Genomic DNA, 23,229 nt, shown 5'->3' with positions numbered 1-23,229 from the left:
GGGAACAGAGGAAAGGACAGCAAAGGAAAGGAAGGGGACAGCTGGAAAAATGACAGGATGGGGTTACCATTCCCTTCACTCTGTCCCCTGGGTGAAAGTGGGAAAAAATCAGAGTTCAAAAGCTAGGAACAAGAGGTCACGCTTTTATGTTGACTAAAGTGTGCATCTCTAAGGGGAAGAAGTGACAGAGAGAGGAGGTAGGAAAAACTGGAGTCCAGAGTTAGATGAGGAAGGAAATTTGTTTGGGCGAGTTGTGTCTAGCACTTCCACACTGCTCTGACAGCTCTTAGGCTTATTGGGCAAGTCACCTTGAGAAGAGGTGTTGGTCTTGGATGTTGGCGTGGGAATCTGTCACCTTTGAATGTACTGAAAACGGGGAGCTGGAACAGGAAAATGGAAAACTTTTGTTGTCTTGTAAATAAAGGCAGCAGTCTCTTTTTGAAAGAGCAGAAGTTGTCGAATTTTTAGGGTCATTCAATCTTGAGCAGGGAGCTCAGTATGAAAGATGCAATGAGCAAGCTCTTGGCAACAGTGTGTGTGTGTGTGTGTGTGTGTGTGTGTGTGAGGGGGGGGGGGGGGTTGCAGTAATGGGATCAGAGGCACTGAATGCTCAGCTGTTCCAAAAATGCTTTTACTGCTGGTGACAATTATTAGCAATTGTTTTGCATAAAGGCAAATATAAGCTGATCAGTTACGGAAGTGAAAGCAGGGCACAGCATGAGTGGCTGTGCAGCCTAATCGCAGGTACAATCGTTAGTTTTGGCAGCTTCTGAGCTATAGTGCTGTTGGTGGAACAGAAGATAGAATCTACAGATTGACTCGGACATTTCAAATAATATGTTAAATGAGTTTGTTTGCATATAGTAGGGATAGATCATAGGTGCTAACACAAGATGGATGTGGAGAGGTACTGTTCTCTTGTGAGTGGAACACCCACGATATGCGTTAATGCTGGCAATGAACGAGTTCTTGGATGAGCAGACAGATGCCACTCTTCCCTTTGCTTTTTATTTGGAGACACAGAGTTGACTGAAGCAAACAAAGCGACTTGAAAGCTCACTAATTAGCATACCTCCTTTATGGCCAGGTCACTGCACCTGGTCAAAATATAGTCCATGCTGCAGCCTCCCTCATAAAATTCCATGATGTCATTCTGTCCTCTTTGGTTTTAAATGAACAAACAAATTACGTGCTAATGGATGATAAATGAATGAAGTTTCATGCGCTGATCGGTATATTTTGCAAACACTGGACATGCATTTTACAACTCTATCTTTGTGCTAAGCTAACTGAGCCCTGACTGCAGCTTCTTCTTTACAGAAATGCACAACAGAAGCAGAACCACATGTTCAAATGCAACCCTTACCAAGGCAGCAAATAAGCATATTAAAGTAACAGAGATGTAATAATTGTTATCAAAAACAGAGAGATGACTGTTTTTATGAATGTGATTTGGCGGTGGCCTCTGCCAGCTTTCTTTTTATGCTTGTTTTGAGGTGTGGCTTTTTGCATGAGCTACAGTAGTTGTGGAAAACCTAATCTGAGTTTAGGGGTGGGACAGTATTGATCTTAGATGAGACAGTTGAAAACCAAACCAACCAAGCCTTTACTCTATCAGGAAGAATCCAGTAAAACTCGGGCGAGGGCTTGACTACCTTGTTTTATTAGCTTTGATGTACAGCAGTTTTTCTGTTTGGGGGGGGGAACCAATGACTTGGCTGAACATACTTGCTTCTCTGCTCTTATTCAAATTTCTGTCTCTAGTTTTGTGACACATTCTTAATAAATGTGGCATATTTACTTGATACAACATGTTAAGGCAGATTAGGCAATTGTGTTACTGTTAAAGTAAGATTTACAGTCACAGCGACAAAGAGGCTGATTGACACAAAGGCCAGGGCAGCGTGCCAGGCAACAGATGAGCTCACTGTTGAAACAGGGATTTCCACATTTCCATGTCAGTTTGGCCAAAGTCAAAAACAAGAGCAGGGGGCACACGGGGCACTCACACACCAAATCATACACCAACATATAAGGATAGAGACACATGCCAGGCTTTGGCTTAGACAAAACAATGTATGTGATTTATCACACACACACACACACACACACACACACACACACACACACACACACACACACACACACACACACACACACACCACCTGAGTGTTGTAAACAATAGTAGCCTTCACAGATATTTTTCAAATGCAGCCAGGCTTGTTCAATGTAGAATGGGTGGCAGTCACACGAAAACACCACACACACACATACACACTGCAACTCTACCTCTATATTGTCAACTGGGCTAGGCCCTCACGGTTACCATAGCAGCCTGGCCCCTCCCTCCTTCCCTGCAGGGGAGGTGTTTTGAAAGTTCACGGCGTGTTTGTGCGTGTGTGGGGTGCAGAGAGAAAGAGGCAAAGGGGCGTGGAGGCCGAGAAAAGTGCAGGAATTAGTTTACACCTCTCTCCAGTTGCAACAAGTGGCAGCAGCAGCAGCAGCATCCGAGAGTCTGCAAAACTTTCCCGTGTGCCTCTAAGACACGCAGTCACTGCGGGACACACGACCACCCGTGAGCCATGGAAGAAGAAGCGCCCCACGCCGAGCCCAGCAGCAGCGCCTCTGGCAGCACCCACACCATCCCGCAGCCCGAGGGCAGCCCCCAGCCCGAGAGCAGCCAGCAGTCCGAGAACCCGGAGCTCCTTATCCCGAGCTTCTGCCCGGCGTCCTCCCCGCCCACCTCGTCCTCTCCGACCCGGACCCCGACCGGTACCCTCTCCAGGTTCGGCTTTAAAATGCCAACCAGCCCGGGCGCGGTCGCCCCTGGGAGCCCGGTGGACCGCGGACAGGTGAGCGCAATAACGGTGGTGGCGCTGCTGGACAAGCTGGTAAACATGATGGAGGCGGTGCAGGACAACCAGCAGCGGATGGAGCAGCGGCAGGCCGACCTGGAGAACGCGGTGCAGAGCGTGCAGGGCGACGTGATCCGCTTGACCAAGAACCACCTCACCACCGCCTTAAACGTGGACAAGCTGCTGGAGCGCTCTCGCAAAACCAGCGGGCACTTGAAGGAAGTGAGGGTGCGCCTGGACAAGCAGGCGGTGCAGGTGAAGAAGCTGGAGAACAACCACAGCCACCTGCTGAAGAGGAACCACTTCAAAGTGCTCATCTTCCAGGTAAGGGAAGCACAAAGAAACACTAACGTTGTGTCCAAGACGCACAGACAGCATTCCAGCCAGAATAAACGCCCCTTTGTGCTAATTTTAAAGGTGCAGTCCCCCGAGTTTTTATATGAAGCTCGTTTTATTCACAAACTCTAAGTCCAAGTCTGTAAACGCAGCCAGACAGTTAATTTAGTTGCATGAGCTGGAATACTGCACACTCTGAAAATGTAACGCTGGTGGCGTTATAGTGACGTCAGCACGGTCCCTTCACCTGGGTTTAAAACAGTATCTGAAGCAGAGCAAAATATGGCGTTACAAACAGAGACATGATCAGGCAGGGAGACGTAGCACTAAACGCATCATGAATTCAGCAACAACAAAGATGGTTTGGAAGGAAAATGTCAAAAGGAGGGGAAAAAAATCATTTTTATAACCTTTATTTTGGGGTAAAGTCGGCAGATTTCTAAGCACTATTTATCAGATTTGACAAATTTGTGGTTCCTATGCGTGCCATTTTTATGACCTGGTAATATTCCAAAATAACTGCCTAAACAAGTGTCTGGATACATTTCAAGATGGCGGCAGAGTGGTGAGACCTGCTCCTAGAAGGAAAACGGAGGGAAAAAATGAGAACATCTTCAGTGTAACTCGAGTAACCTTTTAAATTGTTTAAAACTCAGTGTTCAATGGTTGGACTACTGCTTTAAGGTAGATGAGTGAACTTGTGTGTGTTGGCTTTATTTGCATTTACATTTGACTGCAGTTTTGGGTGTGTTTGGTTGTGTGCACACTCGCCATGTGCCTGGTTGGCACTGACACGTGACGAGTCGTAAGTGATTTGCGACATTTTCATTTTCAGCTCTGCAAAACTTGCGGAGCAGGCTTTTAAACAAACACGTGTGCACATTAAAAGAAGTCTGAGCGAAAAACCAACGCAAAATATAATCAGATTATTTATGAGTTGAGGCCCTTTCGAGTACATTTGAGTCCTGTTTGTGAGGAGAAGGGTGTGTCTGGGAATGGAGCTGCACAGGATAATAGAGGAGGGCTCAGACTCTGACTTTAAGTGGATCTGTTTACACCCCACAGTCATAATTCAGAGAGACAAGTGGTTTCTTTGGATGGATTTCCCACTTTTACTGCCATATCACACCTGTACTCAGGCAAGGAAAAAAAGTTCTCCACTTTCTGTAATTCCAGGAGATGGTTTCGAGTGAAAACTATGACTAATGGTTCTTCACCTAAACCGTCCCTCACTTATCAAGGAACATTAAAAGAACTGAAAATTGTTTTCCATACATTGTTGCGCCGACTGATGATTGCCGCGTGGCTGTGGGAGTCTTCGTGCATGGTTTTTCACGTGTGCGTGGGTACCTGTGAGCATGTGTGTACTAGTTTGTGCCCAGGTAGTGAAAAGGGGGGGGTGGTGGGAGGGGGCACTGTTGACACAGCCAGAGCCTCAGCAAGCTTTTAACCGCTGTTGTTATCTGGTTTCCCAGGTACTGAGGCTCTGTTGTTCAAACGCAGCAGGTGCCAAGATCGTTTAGTATGTATGTGCTAGAAGGGAGTGACTTGTTGCTTTGGAGATAATGAGAGTGGACAGTGCTGCTGGCTTTCGATGCACCGTCAAATTGCATGTGCTCGAGTTTCTCTCACCTAAGCAGCATATAAATGAGCACGAGTAGAGTTTCTGTTGTTATTTTGGGTTCTGCTTAAAATGTTCCTTCATTTTCCCCCCAATTTCACATCAGGCTAAGAGGTGGAGTGTTTGCAGATGGGTGTAGAAAGACTAGGAATGACCTTAAGGGCGTGTGTGCAAAACATGTGCATTCTTGCAACTTGCCCAGTGGATGTCATGCTGATATGTTGGGTCAGGTGTATACAGCTCCAGAGCTTGTAAATGACACTCAGAGTGCCCCCAGGGGAGTGGGTAGTAAAAGAAGTTAAATGCAGCCCTTCTTCCTTCACCTGTTTTGACTCTTCCATCGCTTTACACCTCTCCTAATCTCTCTTATTTGGTACCAGTAGGTCCATATTTTCTCCATCTAGTGCTGTACTCTGTTTTTTGTCTGGTATCTTTTTATCTGCTCTGTTTCACTCCCGGTTTCTGTTTTTTAAACTAAATCCACCTTTTTTTTCCCCTTCTCTCTTTCTGGTCAAACCACCTGTCCTGGTTCCCTGAAACTTCGCTAAAGCACATGCCACACGTCTCACGCTGCTCTTTGATATTTTGCCGCCCACACTAGAGCCAAACTTTCTTCTATTCACCTCCCTGCTCTGCAGAATTGATCCAAAACCCTGTACGTGCTAGATGAGGCGGAAACACAGAGGGCTGTTGGTTAAATGCCCTCAGTTGCACGGAGCAGGGGTCCCATACTAGCTTTGGCCGCGGTCGGTCAGAAATGGCAGCGATTTCTGCTGCATTCCTGCGCATAACGAGGACTAACGAGGTCTTAATTACTGCTGCTTGGGCTTTGTTTGTTTTGTGCATCAGTGCTTTTCCTGTCTCCGCACCGCCCTCCCATCTCCAGGCCTTTTGTTGCTGTGTGCGCACACACATGCACACACGCAAAACAGACAGAGTTCCAAGTCATCAGAGATTCCGCTGTGTACAGTGTCAAGACTGTTTTGGTAATTTCTCTTTGGAGAGGTAAAACGTTGGATCGCAAAAATTTCTTTTCCTATTATTCGTCACATAGGCGCGCTTCAAAGGCTCATTACCTGAGGGGTCTTGGAGATCTTATAGCTTATCTGAATTTGCATCTCTGTGGCACGCTACATGAAACGCGCTGTATTTGGAATTTAATTTGCTGCGACAGAAAAGTCATTTATTCTAAGTAGATCATAACGCTCCCATCTGTGTTTATTTCACTGTGGAATAGCCTTGCAACAACCACGTCAACCTCTGTGGCAAATTGAATTTGAGCGGCGTGAGGGTTTTATTTGTTCTGTCACTTTGCATGTGTGCAGAGCTTTGCTGTATATTTAGCAGCGAGAGTACAGCTGTGCTTCTTTCCTCGAAGGGATGGGAAAGGGGATGTTCGGCGATTGTCTGGGTTTGCAGGATCGCTAATCGCAGAGAGCCAGTGGGAGCAACAGAAGCCCCGTCTCTCACACCGTCACACTTACATGACCTATCAAAGAACCTTCATATCGCTCTGCGAGGAAAGACAAACAGGCTCTCAGGCCAGAATAAACACACTTACTGTGTTTTGCTGCTGTCAACTGGACAAAACGTTCATGTAGTTATATTCACTCTTTTCGCATCGGCTAGAAACCTCTTTACCACCTTTTACCATTTGATTGATTGGTTTAGAGTTTGTCATTTTCATTTTGTTTGCTTTGCTACCGGTTGATTTGGAGCCTTTATACAGCGACACAAGGTTGTGACTTAATCTCAGCTTTCCAAACAGGAAGAAAAGGTTGTTTTCTTTTGCTTTGTTATTCTCTAAAAGGGAGGAAAAACAGGTAACGTTCCAAGCCCTGCACTGTAACTGTACTGGTAGTTCAAAGAAGCTGAATGAGCAGGGTTGGAAAAAAATCAAAACGGTAGTAGTTGTAGTGCACAACTTTAAACTCTTATTCAAGTCCCAAATTGTATATTCAAGTGAACTGTGACACAACAGACAAGAAAAAACCTTCAAGCTGAACTCAGGGTGGCTCTCTTATTAGCTTTCCTTATAAAATCTGTTTTCTAACAAGAGTAATTAGATATTTGAGTGCAACTGGAGTACGTATTGTGTATGTTCACAGTATTTTTACAGGTTGGAGCAGGAAGCTGTCTGCAGGCTACAGTCGAGGTTTGTTGTATGTCTCCCTCTTTGACGTGGTCGATCTCACCACGTTATGGCTGAAAGCCGTGCTAGCTGTTTCAGTGCATTCAGACCTGCTGTGCATACATGCCGCAGATGTTGAATACAGCAAAGGTGTAGTTAAAGTGAGTAACTAGTTACGTTACTTTATGCAGCCATGGGTAAAGACAAAATCATCTACAGTGCAGGGAAAGGAGGTTGAAGTAATATTTGGCTTTCTTAGCAACTAATAGTGTAAGTTCAGAACTTTTTGTTAGATTGAAGATGGAACCGCAAACGTTCAGTCACAAGATGAGTTCACATCTCGGAAGATCCAAGTGATGACATTTTTTGTCCTTTTAGTTTTATTAAGGCCTCAGTCAGGTAGCCCTGTAGACCCCCGTCACACCCCGGGCACAAGTGTATTCTCTGATCGTTTGCCGATTGGTCACAAAGAATGTGCTGGACCTTGTGCTACAACCGACATGCAACTTTTACTTTGAAGACAAATGTTGTTACTTTTTCACATTTCAGTTTTAGTGCCTCTTACCAAGTAGTTTGAGTGTTTGCAGATAAATAAGCTTCTTCCATGCAAACTACTGACCACCACACCACTCTGCTTGCAACCCACCAATGCAGCACCATACACCTCTTTGCAACCAGTTTCATGCTAGTAACTACTAGCAACCACTCGCATTCCCTAGGAACAGGTGGTTGCCAGATGATCATCAGCACATCTGTAGGCCTTTGTGACTGAGGCCTAAAGTTAACCATTTGCAAACCTGCATTAATGTTTTATTCTGAATCGTACTTGGTTGAGGAATGGGGCTTAAATAGCTGTTGGATGTATTGCGTCCATTGTTTGGCTTAGTTCTCAACCAGTTTTCCGGTTTATCCTTTAACTGTACTTTTTTTAATATTAAACCCAACACAATGACTCTGTATGGCTGATTAGTATAACTATCATGAGTTTTGCTGAATAATTATGGTTAATTATTGTAATTACATACACACGTTTCTTGTGCTTTCATAGAATCACTTTAATAAAAAGGCTCGTCAGAAGCTCACTAATACTGAGGATTGTGCTTCTTTGCTTGGCTCACCAGCAGAATATCTGAAGCTATTTACGGAGATGATGGCTGTAATCTAATGTTACATAATACACAAGTAACTATACAATACATCTTCTCCAAATTGCTCCATTAGTGACTTTATTAGTAATGTTATACATGTACAATGATGATAAAGGGCAATAAAGAGCTATTCTGTTCTATTGTATAATACATGCTCATACTCAACAGTAAGCGAGTAACACTGCAACTCAAGCTGAGCACAAGTTTAATTTAAAATCAAAGTCTTATTTTCCCATTTCTTTAAGCAACAGGTGGGTGTGGTGGCTTTGCAGTTGTGGAAAAGTTACTTTAAACAGAACTGATTTTAAATGTGACTGACAGATAAGATCTGTTATCATGTTCCAGTTCAACAGATAGGAAATGGATTAATAAAGCTCATGACTCAAATTACATGTGTGCGTTTTTTTGCCTCTTACGAATCAACATGTGATAATGCATTTTGCACAAAATGTAGATTTTTGGCTACATTTGGCTGTAAATTGAATTAGACCACATGTACAATGCTGACATTTCTAGATAGGAATCATGTGATCACGAGTATGACTTGTGTCCTCTACAGTGAGATTTTTTTTTTCTGTTAGGAATATTTTTAGAAAGTGCTGTTTGAAGCAAGACTCTAAAGAGTAAAACTGGTCTCAGTGATAATAGTCTCAAATGGGTGTGCAGCCTTTAAGGCGTGCTTTCTAGTTGAATAATGAACTGTGTTTACAGCATGGGTTCTCGCTTTGTTATCATTCTTTCTTTTCCTTTGGGGTTCATTCCTCAGATAATCCTCTGGCTTTTTCCTGACAGCAAAAAATAAAAATGGCAGAACTGCGAGTAAGGGATAAATATAGAGTGAAAAATGATAGGAAGTCAGAAAAAAAGGCAAAGTGAATACGTGGCCTGCAATTGTCAGTTAATGATAGTATAAGAACGAGTGTGGAGATTATACAGAAGTTTGTAAATGAGCAAACCCCATGCATCAGAATGGGGATCTATTACCTTAAGTGCTTACTTTTATTCCTGATGTAACATTCAGGTTTGACGAGTCGGCTCAACAGTTTCAGCCTCTGAGGCAAAGGCAAGTTTGCAACCGCAGAATGTTCGAGTAAAATAGCATCTGTAACAGCTTTAATAACGCAGAAAAGAGGTGGTAACATTAGAGCCTGGATGGGTATCTGCAACTGACTGATACTGTATGACTGATAATCTGGTCTGACTGTTTAATTTATGATATTTTTGCAGTAAAGTCATGCTTGCAGACATACAACAAAGGTAGTAGTCTCTCAGTGTATTGCATGATGCAATGCACGTCTTTATTTGGGAAGCGCCGGGAGCATTTTCCATGATATCTCAGATTATTAATAAGGTAATGAAGCTCAGTGTTTCCACCACCGTGGATTTAGAAGGGTGCCCCATCTTCCCAGTTGGACATCCCTCCAGGAAACTGAAGGCAAAAAAGTGGATTGTGTGCACTTCTTGAATTTCTGTGCGGTGTACAGTTTCACTAGTTTTTGTGCTCTTGGTTTCAGTGTGTATATGTCAGTTTCATGATATGCTCTGTTACAAGATGCCCATCACCTTCTATCATGTCCATGTAGAGCAAAGGAGAGACCACTGAAGTGAGGAGGAAGTTACTGGAGTTGAAACTGCCTTATAATCTCACTGCTAGTGCAGCAAAAGCTTCTCAGCAACTGCTGATCAGTGTAAAACATGGAAAGACTGAAGCTCTTCTACTTAATCGAATTAAAAGGGAGGGGGAAAAAACTAAATACAAAAGAAACGGAACATTTTGGTTTGTTAATAATGTGCACTTATTTAATTTATATGGCTGGCTGCCAAAGCTGCCACTTGTGTCCTCTGCTCTCTGTTTCACAATGTGTGTAAAGCCCCACCCTGCCCACACATTGAACTAAGTACAGACTAAGGGTAATGCCACCTTTTTGACAGGTTTTGACATGTCACTATATGTCAGCAAAAACGTGTGTGTGATGACATTACTGTAGATTTATTTATTTTTTCCAAGAGTAGCTTTGCTTCCATTGCAAATCCAATAATTGAGTTCAGGAAAGCGCTTGTAGCGTTATTCCTAGTAGGCCTTTGAGGGGTAAAGAGTCGTTTGCCGTTTCTGACTTTTGTGATCTGTCTAATCCCTTCTTTTAGGCCTCTACATTCATGCCCGGAAGAGAGACAACAATAACTATTTTGTTCTCATTCCTCTGCTCTTAAACGGAATGTGAAAATTTGACATGTTAGCATTCCTGTCTGTACTGCGGACACATGTGCCCTTTAACCTTTGTATGGAGTAAACATTGTGACAAATAGAGAGCCTTATCAAAAATGCTCCCACAGCCCTTATCAAACAATGGTTTTGATACACACGCACACAATGAGCTTTGTGTGAAGAAGGATCTTGAGAGATTCGAACAAAAAAGCAAAGGGGGGTTAACACAAGAGTGCAAACTAGTGAAGATATTATTTAGCACTCTGCATCATTCTCTGTTGGGTAGATTGTGCTAAACTTTGGGATCTGGTTGATGCAGAGGAAGTACAATAAGCGACAAGGCTCCAGAGATCAAGTCAATAATGGGTTTGTATAATGGATACGAGGCCATAGGTGAATTAATTAGGACTGGAGAGCTTATGTGACAGAATATGAAGCGCATCAGCAGCCAAAGTGCACTCACGGTTGTCCTGTAAATAATAGGTTGTGTCAACAGGTTTCCTCAACATCATCATTTATGTCAACAGCAATAATGGCAGCTTCTCTAGACTGCCACAGCTTCCATTCTGCCAGCACGTAAGCATGATATCGTGGCTCAATTGGTTATTGTATTGTGCAATTACACAAGCTCGCTGTTTTCTTTTGGTGAGGCAGATATGGGAGGGGTGCAAATGCAAAAGAATGCTCCGAGTTGTTTGCAAAGCTCTGTGGGTATTACGCCAAGGGGCAGGATTCAAAATTGGAGCAAAGTCGTTGATGAGATTTTTTTTTCTTCTGTTTTTATGATCATGTTTGTCATAATTGATACATATTTGGAATGACGGGCTACAATACAGTCCTTGTTTCTACATTCAGAAGTGAATGTGTAGAGCACAGTGGTATTTTATCAGGTCTCTTGGTAAAATTACAGTCAGAATAGTAGAATTCAATTTCCTTTTCTTCATTTCCTTCCTGTGTCCACAGATGGCTCTTCATTCACACTGGGTTGGAGGGTAGACGGGATGTGAGGTTTTGGAAAAAGCTGGGTAGGGGTGAAAGTGACTGCAAATGTGCGCAATCATGTGAGTTCCAGGTGGACTTGACACTGCTATTGTTCTGGGAATCGACGAGCGTGGCTGTGGTGTAATGGACAGTGGTATTGTACAGATGGTGAGGATTGGCAAATTTTGAAACAGTGGGAAGATGGAAATCTTTCACAACTTTGTATTTGACCTTTTGTTTTGACTGTCGAAAAAGGGGGTAAAAAATCTCTGTATCTGGAGCTGTCCATTCTGTGCGAGCAGCACAGAGTCATTCCGCTCTCTCGTCTGTTTATTCTTTTTAAAATAAACTTCCAGATTTCCTCATTCTAAAATTACAAGAGTAACAGAGATTTCTGTGTGAGTGGTGGTGATGCTGTGCCCTCTCATTGCTGCTGTTCCCAGGAGGCCACCTGACTAACTATACCAGCACACCTGCTCCAGCCTCACCTGGTGGAACCCCGTTCAGCTGAAGAGCCAGAAAAACACACATTTAATTGCTGTGTGCTTTGGTGTCCTGATTATTTTCTTTCCGTGAGCTATTAATGGTGAAGTTTGCCAATAAGTTCTAAACAGAAACTCCAGTTGAGGTTCATGTGAATGTCGAGAAAGCCAAAGACTGGATTTGTCCTCTGAGGTCCATCCTGTGCTTTCTGAATATGTGAACGGATGTTTGTATTCACGTGCACGCATATGTAAACTAAGAGGAGAGAAGAGATACAAAAGAAACAGTATAGGATGTCATGGTGCATGCGGTGTAAACATGAAGTCACTCATCCAGTAATGCGAGCCCAGTTCACTTCTTTCACTCAGTTGCAACTCTGCCTTTCCCCACCCTGATCTCTTTATCTGAGTACAGCAAGTGACTCTTGAAGCTTAGCAACATGTTGCATGCTTGCAATTAGATTGTAACTCTACCCTCCAACTTGTCCTGTCACCATTGCTACTTTTGTTAAAAAACATGTCCCAGGAAAAACCGTATTGTTTGGTAGCATGGGTGACATGTTAATGAATTAATACAACCTTTCAAAGAGCAGTGAATTATCAAACATTGCATATAGAGGGCCTCTGTGGATGCCTGTTCAGTTGTCTCTGGTGGTGAATTAAGAGTTGAATTAAGAAAAACTCCTTCTAATCCACTCCTTGATAACAAAATGTATTGAGTCCTGCTTTTTGACTGGGCAGTTAAAACCTAGCTGCCTTGATAGAGGTAACAAAGACAAAATCAAAATGATGTTTCTTCTTTCATTTGGCTCTAATGCAAAACAGCAGAGATGTGGAGAGCTCTGAACCCAATATTTTCAACTTTCTGAGTAGAAATAGGCAGCTGACAGAGGGAGGGGAAGAAACATGAGCTTTAGGTACTGGTAATGTGTTATCTTCACTGCACCTACTTTGATGTCTCTTCAGCTTCTCTAGGACTTGAGGTTGACTTCAATAGTGAGTCAACATGCTTACCTTACTTACTTACCCTTGGCATTTAACCCTGTTTGTGCTATTGGTGCCCTTTGACATATTTTAATGTAATCAGGGAGTCTGTGCTTCAGTTTTGTTGACTGACGTGCAGAATTTTATTCTTAATCTACTACTAGTTTTAAGTCTAGGCTGCACTAATAATAGTGTAAATCTGTAAATACAGAGTCAATAAAACAATCGATGACATAATGGATAATTCTGTCTTTAGCTCATCTAGCCAAAATACCAATGAGCTCATGTCATAGCAAAGTATCTAGTAATCTGTCCACAGTTCACAAGAATATCTATTCTTTCTACACTTGTACAAAGTGATCACCTAATGGATCATCCAAAATGTGCCCAAGGTCACAGTTGTTGTTTTATAGGCAATATTCCGTGAATTACTATGGTGTGTGGTGTTCATGTCTGTGGAGGAGCTGTCTGAAAACAAGACTGAAAGGAAGGAGGGGAAAAAACATAAGCAGTGTGGGAAGGTATGAGAGAAAAACGTGTCTCGGCATGTTCTTTTCCCGTTCATCCCGCGTAGGCGCGGCCCCAAGTCGTAGAAGGGTGGTGAAAATCCTGTAGTGCATTGTGGCATCGTGTAGGCTAAAAGGCTGCTCGTAATTTGACATAAACAAATGTGTGGTCAACAATACGAAGAAAAAAATGTGTTCATGTGCATATATTCAGTCAATGAAATAATTATCTTGACAGGCCTACATGCAACAGTTACATGGGCTCTTGAACTACATTATATAATTATTAGTACAAGATATCTTTGAAGTGTGTGCCCTGTAATGTACAGTAAACCGCCTGTCACACTAAATTAACTTTGTTTTGTGGTTGCTTCCAAATATATTTTAATTATAATGGTTGGCGTCCTACATGGCTGCACACAAACACTCAAACACACATGCTGTATCGCATTCTCGGGGGCTAATGAGTGATTGCTTAGATGGTGCATTAATTAAGAGGGTTCCCAAGAGCCCTGTACCAGAATGCAAGGTCCACACACACACAGGACACTCATGGGTCAAATGGTATTTAGGGAAATTTTGTTTGTTGCTTGCCTGCTAACACTGTTGGGAGCTAATCTGAGGGCAAGCTAATATCACACTATTTTAATATACTTGGGCAGCCAAACAAACCAAAGTTATATCTCAAATTTCATCTCTGGTAGCTCTTATGAGGTACTTCATTACATACATCCATTAATCTGCATTTGAATGCTGGTGTCTAATAAGCGAGTCACATGGCAGCAACTTGGCTCCTGTAGACATGGTCAAGATGACCTGATGAAATTCAGACTGAACAGAATGGGGAAAGAGAGATGATTTTAATCACGTTAAATGCACCATGGTTATTGTTTGCTCTGAGTATTTCAGAAACTGCTGATTTGCTGGGATTTTCTCATACACCCATCTGCAGAATTTCTGGAGACTGGTCCAAAAAGACAAAGATTTCACTGAGCTTCTCTGAGCAAAATGCTTTGTTGATGTCAGACTTAAGAAGAGAGTGTCCAAGCTGCTTTGAGCTGATAGGAAGGCAGCAGTAACTCAAAACAACCATTCACTACAACCAAGGTATGCGGACGAGGATCTCTAAACGCGCAACACGTCAAATCTTGAAGCAGATGGGCTACAACGACAGAAAACCACACTAGATGCAGACTAGAGGCTACAGTTTGCACGAGCTCACCAAAACTGGACAACAGAAGATTGTAAAAACATTGCCTGGTCTGATTAGTCTTGATTTCTGCTGCGACATTCAGATGGTAAGGTCAGGCCTCTTAGTACAAACTGATCATCTAAATGCCACAGGCTGTTGCTGACTTGAGGAATCTCTGAGGAATGTTTCAGCACCTTGTTGAATCTGTGCCAAAAAGATTTGAGGCGGTTTTAAAAGGAGGTCCAACCCAGTGCTAGTGGTGCAAGTAAAGAAGTGGCTAGTGAGTGTAAATCCACCCAACTTTCTGCTTTTATTCCCATCTATATTCACAAAGTTTTCTAAATAACATGTAGGGCCTAAAATGTAGACGGTAGTTTCTGATTCACGAAGTAATAAAAAGATCCTTTCTTTAAAAGCTACTTCACCCTTATGTGCTGACAAATTGTCCCACAAATCCCAGGTTAAAATTATTACATTAGAAGCACTACAAGCATGTTTATAGCCTGGCACAAACACTGGATTGTCCTCCATAGGTAGTTTACCCCTTCATAACAACTTTAGTTGTTTTAGATTAAGCAATCGCACTGGTTACCCTGTTGTTCTCTATAGAGAGTCCCATAAATATAGCGCAATGTACATCTCTTGGATTTAAAGCCATCTCCATACATTTTGAGCAATGCATGTCTCAGTTAATAACAGTGTTACTGAACAAACTCTTGTAGATTTAGTCACAGGTGGGCTCAGAACTCAGTCTCTGTGTTTAATTTGCCTCCCACACACACTTCAGCACCCACACTGATTACCCCAAACATGTTTGAGCCAAATCACAAAGTCTGTGACGTGCCCAGACTGGTGCAGAGGTGTCAAGATTGAATCTTTAGAAACCTTAACTGCACAGAACAATCAGGGAAGATTAGTGTTTATTACCAGGAAATGCTCCACTGGGGGTCAGGAGAGGCCATATTGGCTCTGATTTTTTTGCTAATCACAGCTGGTCAGATTTTAGATGGGTGCTTAACCCTTAAGAAATCTCATACATCATGCTGATTAAAACTGCCCAACTCAATCTGAAGTGTACACACACGAACAGAGGAGATAAGCACAAAGCCTGGAGCACCATCATCTTCCTAGAAGTGAGATTTCTGGCATTTCTCTGTAATCTCTAATGTGTTTGATTTTTTTTTTTTTTTTTTTAAGCTGTCACCCTCAGAGCTCCTGGCTATTCTGATTTGTGTCTGCATGAACATGTTTCTGTGGCGGTCCTGCAGTGTCAGACCAGCACCAAAATAGGGCATTCAGATTCTGCCCATTCACGAACAACAATGAAGTGCCACAGAGAACAAAACTGAAAGGGAGAGATTACAGTTAAACCAACTGAGAGGCAGCGGGTAACCAGAGCTGTTCCCCAAGGTGCCACTCTTTGTCTTTTTTGGGGGGGATTTCAAGCCCAAAATCCAGAGTGCATCACAGTTCCCAATTTGTAGGACAGATGGCAACCCTCATTTGTTTTTGAGGGCACTTTTGGGCTGATATTGTTTTTTAAAGAAACGTTTTGGGTTGCATTGAAAGAATTCTTCTATTAAAATGTAATTTTTAAAATTACAGCATTACATATCGATAAGTAACTGGTTAGTTGCGTGATGAAAAGTAAACACCCAAGTGCATTTTTCTTGCACAGGTTGGTTACACAGCCAGCAGGTTATCTACTCTACTGTATATTTAACTCTGAGTCTACTGACTTTACCCCATTGCATAGTAAGTTGATATTTGTAGCATTTTCTGCACCACATAACCAGCGTCAAGCTTGTTATTTTCCTCAGAGTGACACCTTACTTGCAAATAATTACTAGCATTTAAAAAGTAACTATAACTATTATGTAGAATAACAGTGTTTTGTGAAGGGTTACACCTAACACTGGTTGGTGGTGAATAAAGACTTTCTACATTCTCAGATCATGATTTCTTTGAGATTTTGTATTTCTTAGAAACATCCCAGAAAGAAATTTCATGAGGTGTAATTTCTTTAGAAATTGCCATATGATTTCTGGAAGCTGTTGTAACTGGCTTGCACTTCTGAAATGAATCTGCTTTATCAACTTTACTCTGTCTATATTGCATTTTATATTCTGAAGCTGTAAAACATGCATTGTTCTTTTCCTTCACCTTAAAAAATGTGTCCCTGGGTTTTCTGGGTGTTGTGCTTTATATAACATGCTGACAGATTTATTGGCTTGGCACACCTCAACTGCGAATCACAGCTGCATGTTTCAGATGAAGCTGGAGATATCAGGCATCTGCAAGGTGGTTAAAAACAGGAGGGCATTACTTACCATTTCACAAAAGCTTTACATAAGTTGTAGTTTAGGTGCTCGGAAAAGCTACGGCAGCAGAACATAGCCTGTCTTCATTTTTTCGGAATGTACAGTTCAGGTGAACACTGCTATATCGTTGACCGGCCGCTATCTGCCTATTCCTAAAGAAGTTGTCATCTACCGATGACAGAGATTGATGCTTATCTGCTATGGCATGACAGATAAACAGCTGAAAGAATTCACTAAGGCTTCATGAAATTCACTTTCCTTCCCACAAAGGATGCAATAAATGACAGCAGAGCATGAATACGTTTAGAAATGGGCCATATACATTTTAAACATTGGGAAATTACGAGCATGCAGCAAATGGTGTGTTTTGGAGTATTTCAGATTTCATGTCACCCAGTTTGGTTGAGTTTGTGCAGAAGATCAGACGAATTCAGAAATGACATTGAAAATGTGAGGATGTTTTCTTGCAAATAAAGAGTTAAATCTTTTGCATACAAACACTGCAATCACAGTAATTTATATTGTTGCAACTGATTGGGCTTTTTAACTAAGGCAAAATTTATTTATATCATGACTCATTTTATAATTATTATCATTTTGCATCTTTTTTATGCATCAACAAAAGGGCTACAGAATTGTACAGAATGGGGCACGTTTTAGGCATTTCAAAGACCTTGTTGTTGGCCTTGTTCCAGTGTGGTTGGCCCAGTCCACTCCAAGAAAGATGCATGGTGGCATTCAACAACAAACCATCCTGATGCTTTAAGCGTTCTCATAATACCCAAGAGCATTCTTTAAAGTGTAGTCATATTTGAATGAAGACTCTTTCTTACGTGCAAGATGCAAAGAAAAAGCTAGTGGTTTCGTTTTTTATGATAATATGAGTGGTATTTGGCAGTGGGCAATGTTCAAGAAGCTCAGAAGAGGAACTGCAACACAAATACTTGACTGACAGTCTTGTCTTTTTATTGAGTCACCCTAGTTGCAATAAAAAAAGATTTGTCAAGGTCTCCTCGGGCCCTTTTTTTTTTTTTTTTTCTTTCTTTCTTTTGGAAAAGAAATGACCAAAACCGACAAAGACTAGAAAGAGATCTTTATTGTATTTAATATTGTAAGTTTTTTTTTTTTTCTAGCCAGAGTTTTATTTTTGGCTTAGTTCAGCTTTACTTTTAGTCAGCTATAAAGGTTAATGGCACCTTTACTGGTTATTATAACTGATATATGTAGATGTTAAAGATCTCAAAAATGTGCTCCTCCACTATTGATCTGTGACCTCACATTACAGTGACAGATTTCCCACAAAGTTCACATATTCAAAGAAATCGATCAACTTAATGTACACGTAATTGCGTCCTTTGAGCAGAACGTGGGAGGGGCTTCATGTGGCTGAAATTACCATATAAGGAACATCCACTCTGACATCATACAGATTGAGGAGCAGAAAAGGGTGTCTTAAAATATGTTCAGAACACTCTGAAACCTGAGGGTTTGGCTCAGAGGGTGTGTGTGTGTGTGTGTGTGTGTGTGTGTGTGTGTGTGTGTGTGTGTGTGTGTGTGTGTGTGTGTGTGTGTGTGTGTGTGTGTGTGTGTGTGTGTGTGTGTCACAAAATAAAGAAAAGCACTCAAAACCATAATGGGTCTGCTTCAAGAAATTATAGAAGTTAATTTAGTCAGTCAGCTCATACATCATGTGTTATGGACTGTAAAGCATTAAAATGCATTTCAAACTTCACACTGTGCTACATTAAATTAGCTCAAAGATGAGAATACAGTGGCGATATTTAGGCTCTTCCAGGGAGGGTTTGTTTATGAGCATTTCAAATGTGTAGTGGGGTATGTCAACCACTGAAGCTTCACCTTCACTCTGCACTCACTCCTGGGTGTGAAAGGATAGGGGCAGGGGTTGGGGGGCACTGAGGCTCATAAATCCCCAGTGGAGGAGAACATTGGCTGTGTATGTGTGTGATAGCATGTTTGTGCACAGATGGGTGGGGACGAAGTCAAACGGAGGCGGGGGAGCTCATAGAAAAAGAGAGTTGAACAAAATGAATGTCTGCATATGGAAACGATTGCTTCTTATTTTACCGGGTTAGTGGTTATCGGTATGTTTATGGATGGGGAGGTCGGCGGTATAAAAGACAGTATGAAGTGTTTGACTGCTGCAAAGAAACAGGTGGAATTCCTCAGGCACCTTGAGGAGAAAATCTGGGAGGCATGCAGAGACTCGTTTCTTCAGTCCTCAGCAGGCTGAGAATATTAAACACAGACGTCAGTTTCCGATGAATCAGAAACAACTGTGCTTAACCAAAAAGTACACAGTAATGTGTGCTTGAAAGTGCAGTTTGAAGCACACCTTCTGTACTTAAATTGTCAGGATGTAGACTGTGGTAGCAATCATCAGTAGATTTAAGTATAAACCAGCCATAGCCAATCCAGACAGCATTAGCGCATTGCTTGTCAGACTTGCCCTTGTTCATAGTTTTCTTTTACTCATCAAAATGATTGCCCTCTTGATAAACTTCTTTCTATCCTTCTGTTTCTCCACCAGGAAGACAATGAGATCCCTACCACTGTGTCAGTCAAGGACTCCCTCAAGACCCCACAACCAAGCCAGTATGATGCAGAGTCCACCCGGCCTGCTCCATCTGTTACAGGCTCCACTGATGGCATCCATACCCAAGATGAGGTCCTCCAGAGCGTTAACCTGTCCTCCGACGATGAGCTTCCAACACACGAGGAACAAGATAGTCTGGATTGTGAAGGTTTAGGGGCCACTTCCGTATTTTATGAGAGAAGGTCTGACAGGTTCAAACGGTCCAGCCTGAAAAAGGTCGACAGCCTCAAGAAGGCCTTCTCACGCCAGAGCATCGAAAAAAAGATGAGCCAGATCACCACCAAGATTGTGCCACCAGAGAAACGTGAGAAGATCAAGAAGAGCTTCACCCCTAACCACCCCAAGAGCCCAACTGCCAAGAGCTCCTCTTTTAAGGTGTCTCCCATGACCTTCAATGTCAAGAAGGTCAGAGACGGGGAGTCTCCTTCACAAGATGTGCCCAAGTCTATAGGAGGAGCCCACGTAGAGATTCCTCCTTTGGGAAGCATGGATGCCAAGCTCAACCGGGCAGAAGTGCATACCCATGAGGGGGTTGTGGAGGAGATGCTAAGCCCTTCCAGCCCAGAAAGCTTGAAGGCAGAGTTCAATGGAAAAGCATCAAGTGAGATTAATGGTGATCATGTTGCTGGTCTGGCACTTCCAGAGCAAGATGATCTTGGTGTGGATGATGAAGAGGATGAAGAAGAAGAAGAAAAAAAAGAGGAACAGAAAACTCCTGTTGAGACGGAAGCAGATACCCAGATTACCGCAGCGGCAGTTGCTCTGGAGCAAGTTTCTTAATCTGATTGAATTTTGATCACAAGCTCTAGTTGCCCGTTTATTCTTTTCTTTCTCCGATTGCTGAGCACACAGCAGGCACAAATTATCCCTCCACCGCAAACTGTCTCATGTTCTCGTCTTTAGCACCTATTTACACTAGAAATGTCCTCTCGACCTCTCGAGGTAGTCCACCCCCAAACCTTTCCCACAACACTACCTTTAATTATCACCAGAAAAGTCTAAAAACCCTGATGTGGTCAGCAACCCCGGACAGTACTTGTTGTGAAGAGTTCAGATTGAAGCTTCTAGTGCAACTGCTCCATGAACTCTGTAGTTAAGTTGTCCAAATAAGGCAACGTTGCAGAATTTACTCTCTTCAGCTGGTGCCTACCACTTCAATAGGTGCACATCTCCTGGGCACAGGACCAAATACCTCCCTCCTGCTGTGTTTGTCTGCTCCTGGCCCGCTCTTCCTCACTGACAGATAGCTTCTTTTGTTCTTTGTGTTTTTGTGAAAAATAGTAAATCTTTGCCAACCGTGGTTCTGCCCACAGCCTGGTGAGGCAGTGTGTTGCCAGGTTGTGCAATAGTTGGAATGGGACTTTTCAGCATTTTTTAGTGAAAAGGTCTTGGGGTGGGTTTTTTTTGTTTGTTTTGTTTTTTTTAAGTAGTGGACTAGAGCTTGTTCACTGAAATCTTAGGCCTATGCTGACCTGATGTAGACTAACAGGTGGTTGTGTCTTGCCTCTTGTCCTTCACTTCGGGTTTTACGCATTGCATATAGTCCCATAGTGAGATCCACTTTCGTCATTCCTAACAATTTAAACATTGACTATCTGAAACACTATTTGAATTACATACTGCTGCCATTTGACTTCTAACAATTATCTGTTGCATCACATAGAAATGAAATGTAATAGATACATTTTAAAACCCTCAGAACATCCTTAAAAAATTGTGGTTATTATGGTTGAATTAAGTTTGAGTTCAGTCACGCTGATGCAAATAAAGCATACGACTGCAGTATAGAAGCTGCTTGAAATGTAGAAGACATCGTTTTAATACTGAGATACTAAGTGTCTCTTTTGGAGAAATGATTATATTTTTCTATGTGAGGCACACTGCTATGCGATAACTGCCTTCAGTACATAAATTAAATGTATCTGTGAGATTTCTGTCATTATGTGATACTTGGGTGATTCTAAAGTGTTTGTCTTGAAGGCGTTCCTAACTTTCATGGTGAAATGTTTACTGGGATTCATATGTTTAAAATGTAAACACTGTTTCATCACTAAAGCCCGTCTGTCTTGTTGCTGCACAGACATTCACCTGCAGTGTCTTTATCATGCACCAGCTGGTATAAGGAACTGCTCCCCAGTAGGCTTGGATTACTATGCTTTTTGTATATAAGAGTGATAGTAAACCATGCCGGAAATTCCGTGGAGTTTTAAATTTTTTGAAATTAACTCCATGAGACATTTTAAAGGAGGTGCAAACATCAACTTTGTGTTTGAAAGTCATTCCTTCAAGTTCCTGTAAAGTGACCCTTCTCTTGTTGCTCTTCCTTGGAGCTTTTCCCAAGCTGTCCAATGCCATGACTTCCTAAAAATAATTTAGCAAGCCCAACCAAGTGCAGTGGATCCAGAGAGGTCACAGAAGTGGATAAAGGCAGAAGGCAGCATTCCTAGGTTTGACGGATGACTCTTTCTCAGCCCATTTTTCATGCCCTTGGCCTCCTTATTGGGAGTGCAGAGAGAGGAACAGCGTACGTGGAGCCACAGGTATTATGCCCCGGCAGAGGCTCCTGGGCATGAGCTCATAGTGGAGGGCGAGGTGAGATGTCTAGGATAGAACTTGAGCTGTTGGGAAAGATGCTAAAGTTGCCTTTGAGCAACAGTATGTGCATCTTAGTAGGATTGTGTTTAAACTGTGGGAACCAGATGTGTTACACTGCTTCTGATTGAAGTGAGTAATAATGCTTTAGTCTTAAGTCAAAAAATAAAATCTAAACTATACATTAAAGATCAATTTATTAAAAGTGTGGACACATTCCTAATTATAATAATAGTTGAGCTTAAGATTATCATTCAGGTGACTCGCTTCATATATGTGCCACATTTAAAAAAAAAAAACAAATTTAAAAAAAAGAAGTTCTTACACTTGTATTCAGTCAGTATGTTTTATGCAGGAACATATGTATTGTTTTAGCTTCATTTGTGGAAAATCAATGGGAATATTTAACATGGGAAATGAACAGCAATATAAAAAATCTTATGTATACATCAGATATCAGATTAAATAGAGAATTTACTACAGCAAAGCTGTATAGACTGTGTTGTATGTTTACACCACGTGGGGGAAAACCTACTATCCACTGTTGAAATACAACTAAACAAATAAAGTATGTTAATTGTTAAATATGCTGTTTAACTATTGTTGTTACTATGTTTAAGCAGTAATCTAAGGGTATTCATGGCTCTGTTTTTATAAATGGCCTCTGCAGCTTGCTTGCATTTCAGAGCTTTTTTTTTTTTTTTTTTTCCGTCAAAACGGTTTGTAGGTTGAAGTAAAAGTAAAGAATTTTATCTTTCACTAAAATTCAAAGCCAAATAACAGTCCCTGCAAACACAGCACATTTTGGTATTACAGTATTTGGAGAAAAAGAAAGTGCTTTGTGTGTTACAGCAATACTCTGCACGTTTATTGAATAAGATCTGTTAAGAATAAATGCGTAAAGCAATTTGATATGTATCCTTTTGAACAACTTGAGTGTGTTTAACCTTTGCTTTTCATTTACATTTTTCATATAAATCACCCAAGATGAAAATGGATTGAACACTAGGTGTATGTGTACTTTCTGCTTATTCATGCAAATGTGCTACTTGGTGATATCTGGTCTGCTAAAAAATAAATGTATACAATGTGTATTTGTTCAAAAGTCTTCTTTTCGTTCTTTGCATTGTTAAATCTACGAGTTATGAGGACCACGGTGTGCTACACACTTTGAGCACTGTCAGGTAGTGATCTTGTGTTTAACATAATCTTTGTTTTTGCTTCTTAGCCGGCTGACTTAGATAACCACTTAAACCAAAG

At 41.8% G+C, this 23,229-nt stretch overlaps 1 protein-coding gene across 1 annotated transcript; it reads left to right on the top strand.

The window, feature by feature from the left end:
• The first annotated feature begins 2,407 nt into the window (after nucleotides 1–2,407).
• cavin2a (caveolae associated protein 2a) lies at nucleotides 2,408–23,063 on the top strand. The gene is made up of 2 exons (XM_086266653.1): nucleotides 2,408–3,179; nucleotides 19,312–23,063. Exons 1-2 carry the CDS (start codon nucleotides 2,583–2,585, stop codon nucleotides 20,155–20,157), a joined length of 1,443 nt encoding a protein of 480 aa, XP_086122779.1. The 5' UTR covers nucleotides 2,408–2,582; the 3' UTR covers nucleotides 20,158–23,063.
• The last annotated feature ends 166 nt before the right edge of the window (nucleotides 23,064–23,229 follow it).

Source organism: Aulonocara sp. 'chitande type north' Nkhata Bay, linkage group LG16 (genome assembly GCF_057382095.1).
Source record: "Aulonocara sp. 'chitande type north' Nkhata Bay isolate Kocher_YH1m ecotype deep benthic linkage group LG16, A_spYH_male_GT1.1, whole genome shotgun sequence".
NCBI classification, from domain to species: Eukaryota; Metazoa; Chordata; class Actinopteri; order Cichliformes; family Cichlidae; genus Aulonocara; species Aulonocara sp. 'chitande type north' Nkhata Bay.
The sequence above is the reverse complement of the archived record's forward strand: the minus strand, read 5'-3'. Positions and strand labels throughout refer to the sequence as shown.

Bases quoted from the DNA above. Each gene is read 5' to 3' on its own strand.
- cavin2a (XM_086266653.1), top strand. From the start codon at position 2,583: ATGGAAGAAGAAGCGCCCCACGCCGAGCCCAGCAGCAGCGCCTCTGGC. The intron at 3,180-19,311 runs GTAAGGGAAGCA...TTTCTCCACCAG, and splicing joins TCAAAGTGCTCATCTTCCAG to GAAGACAATGAGATCCCTAC.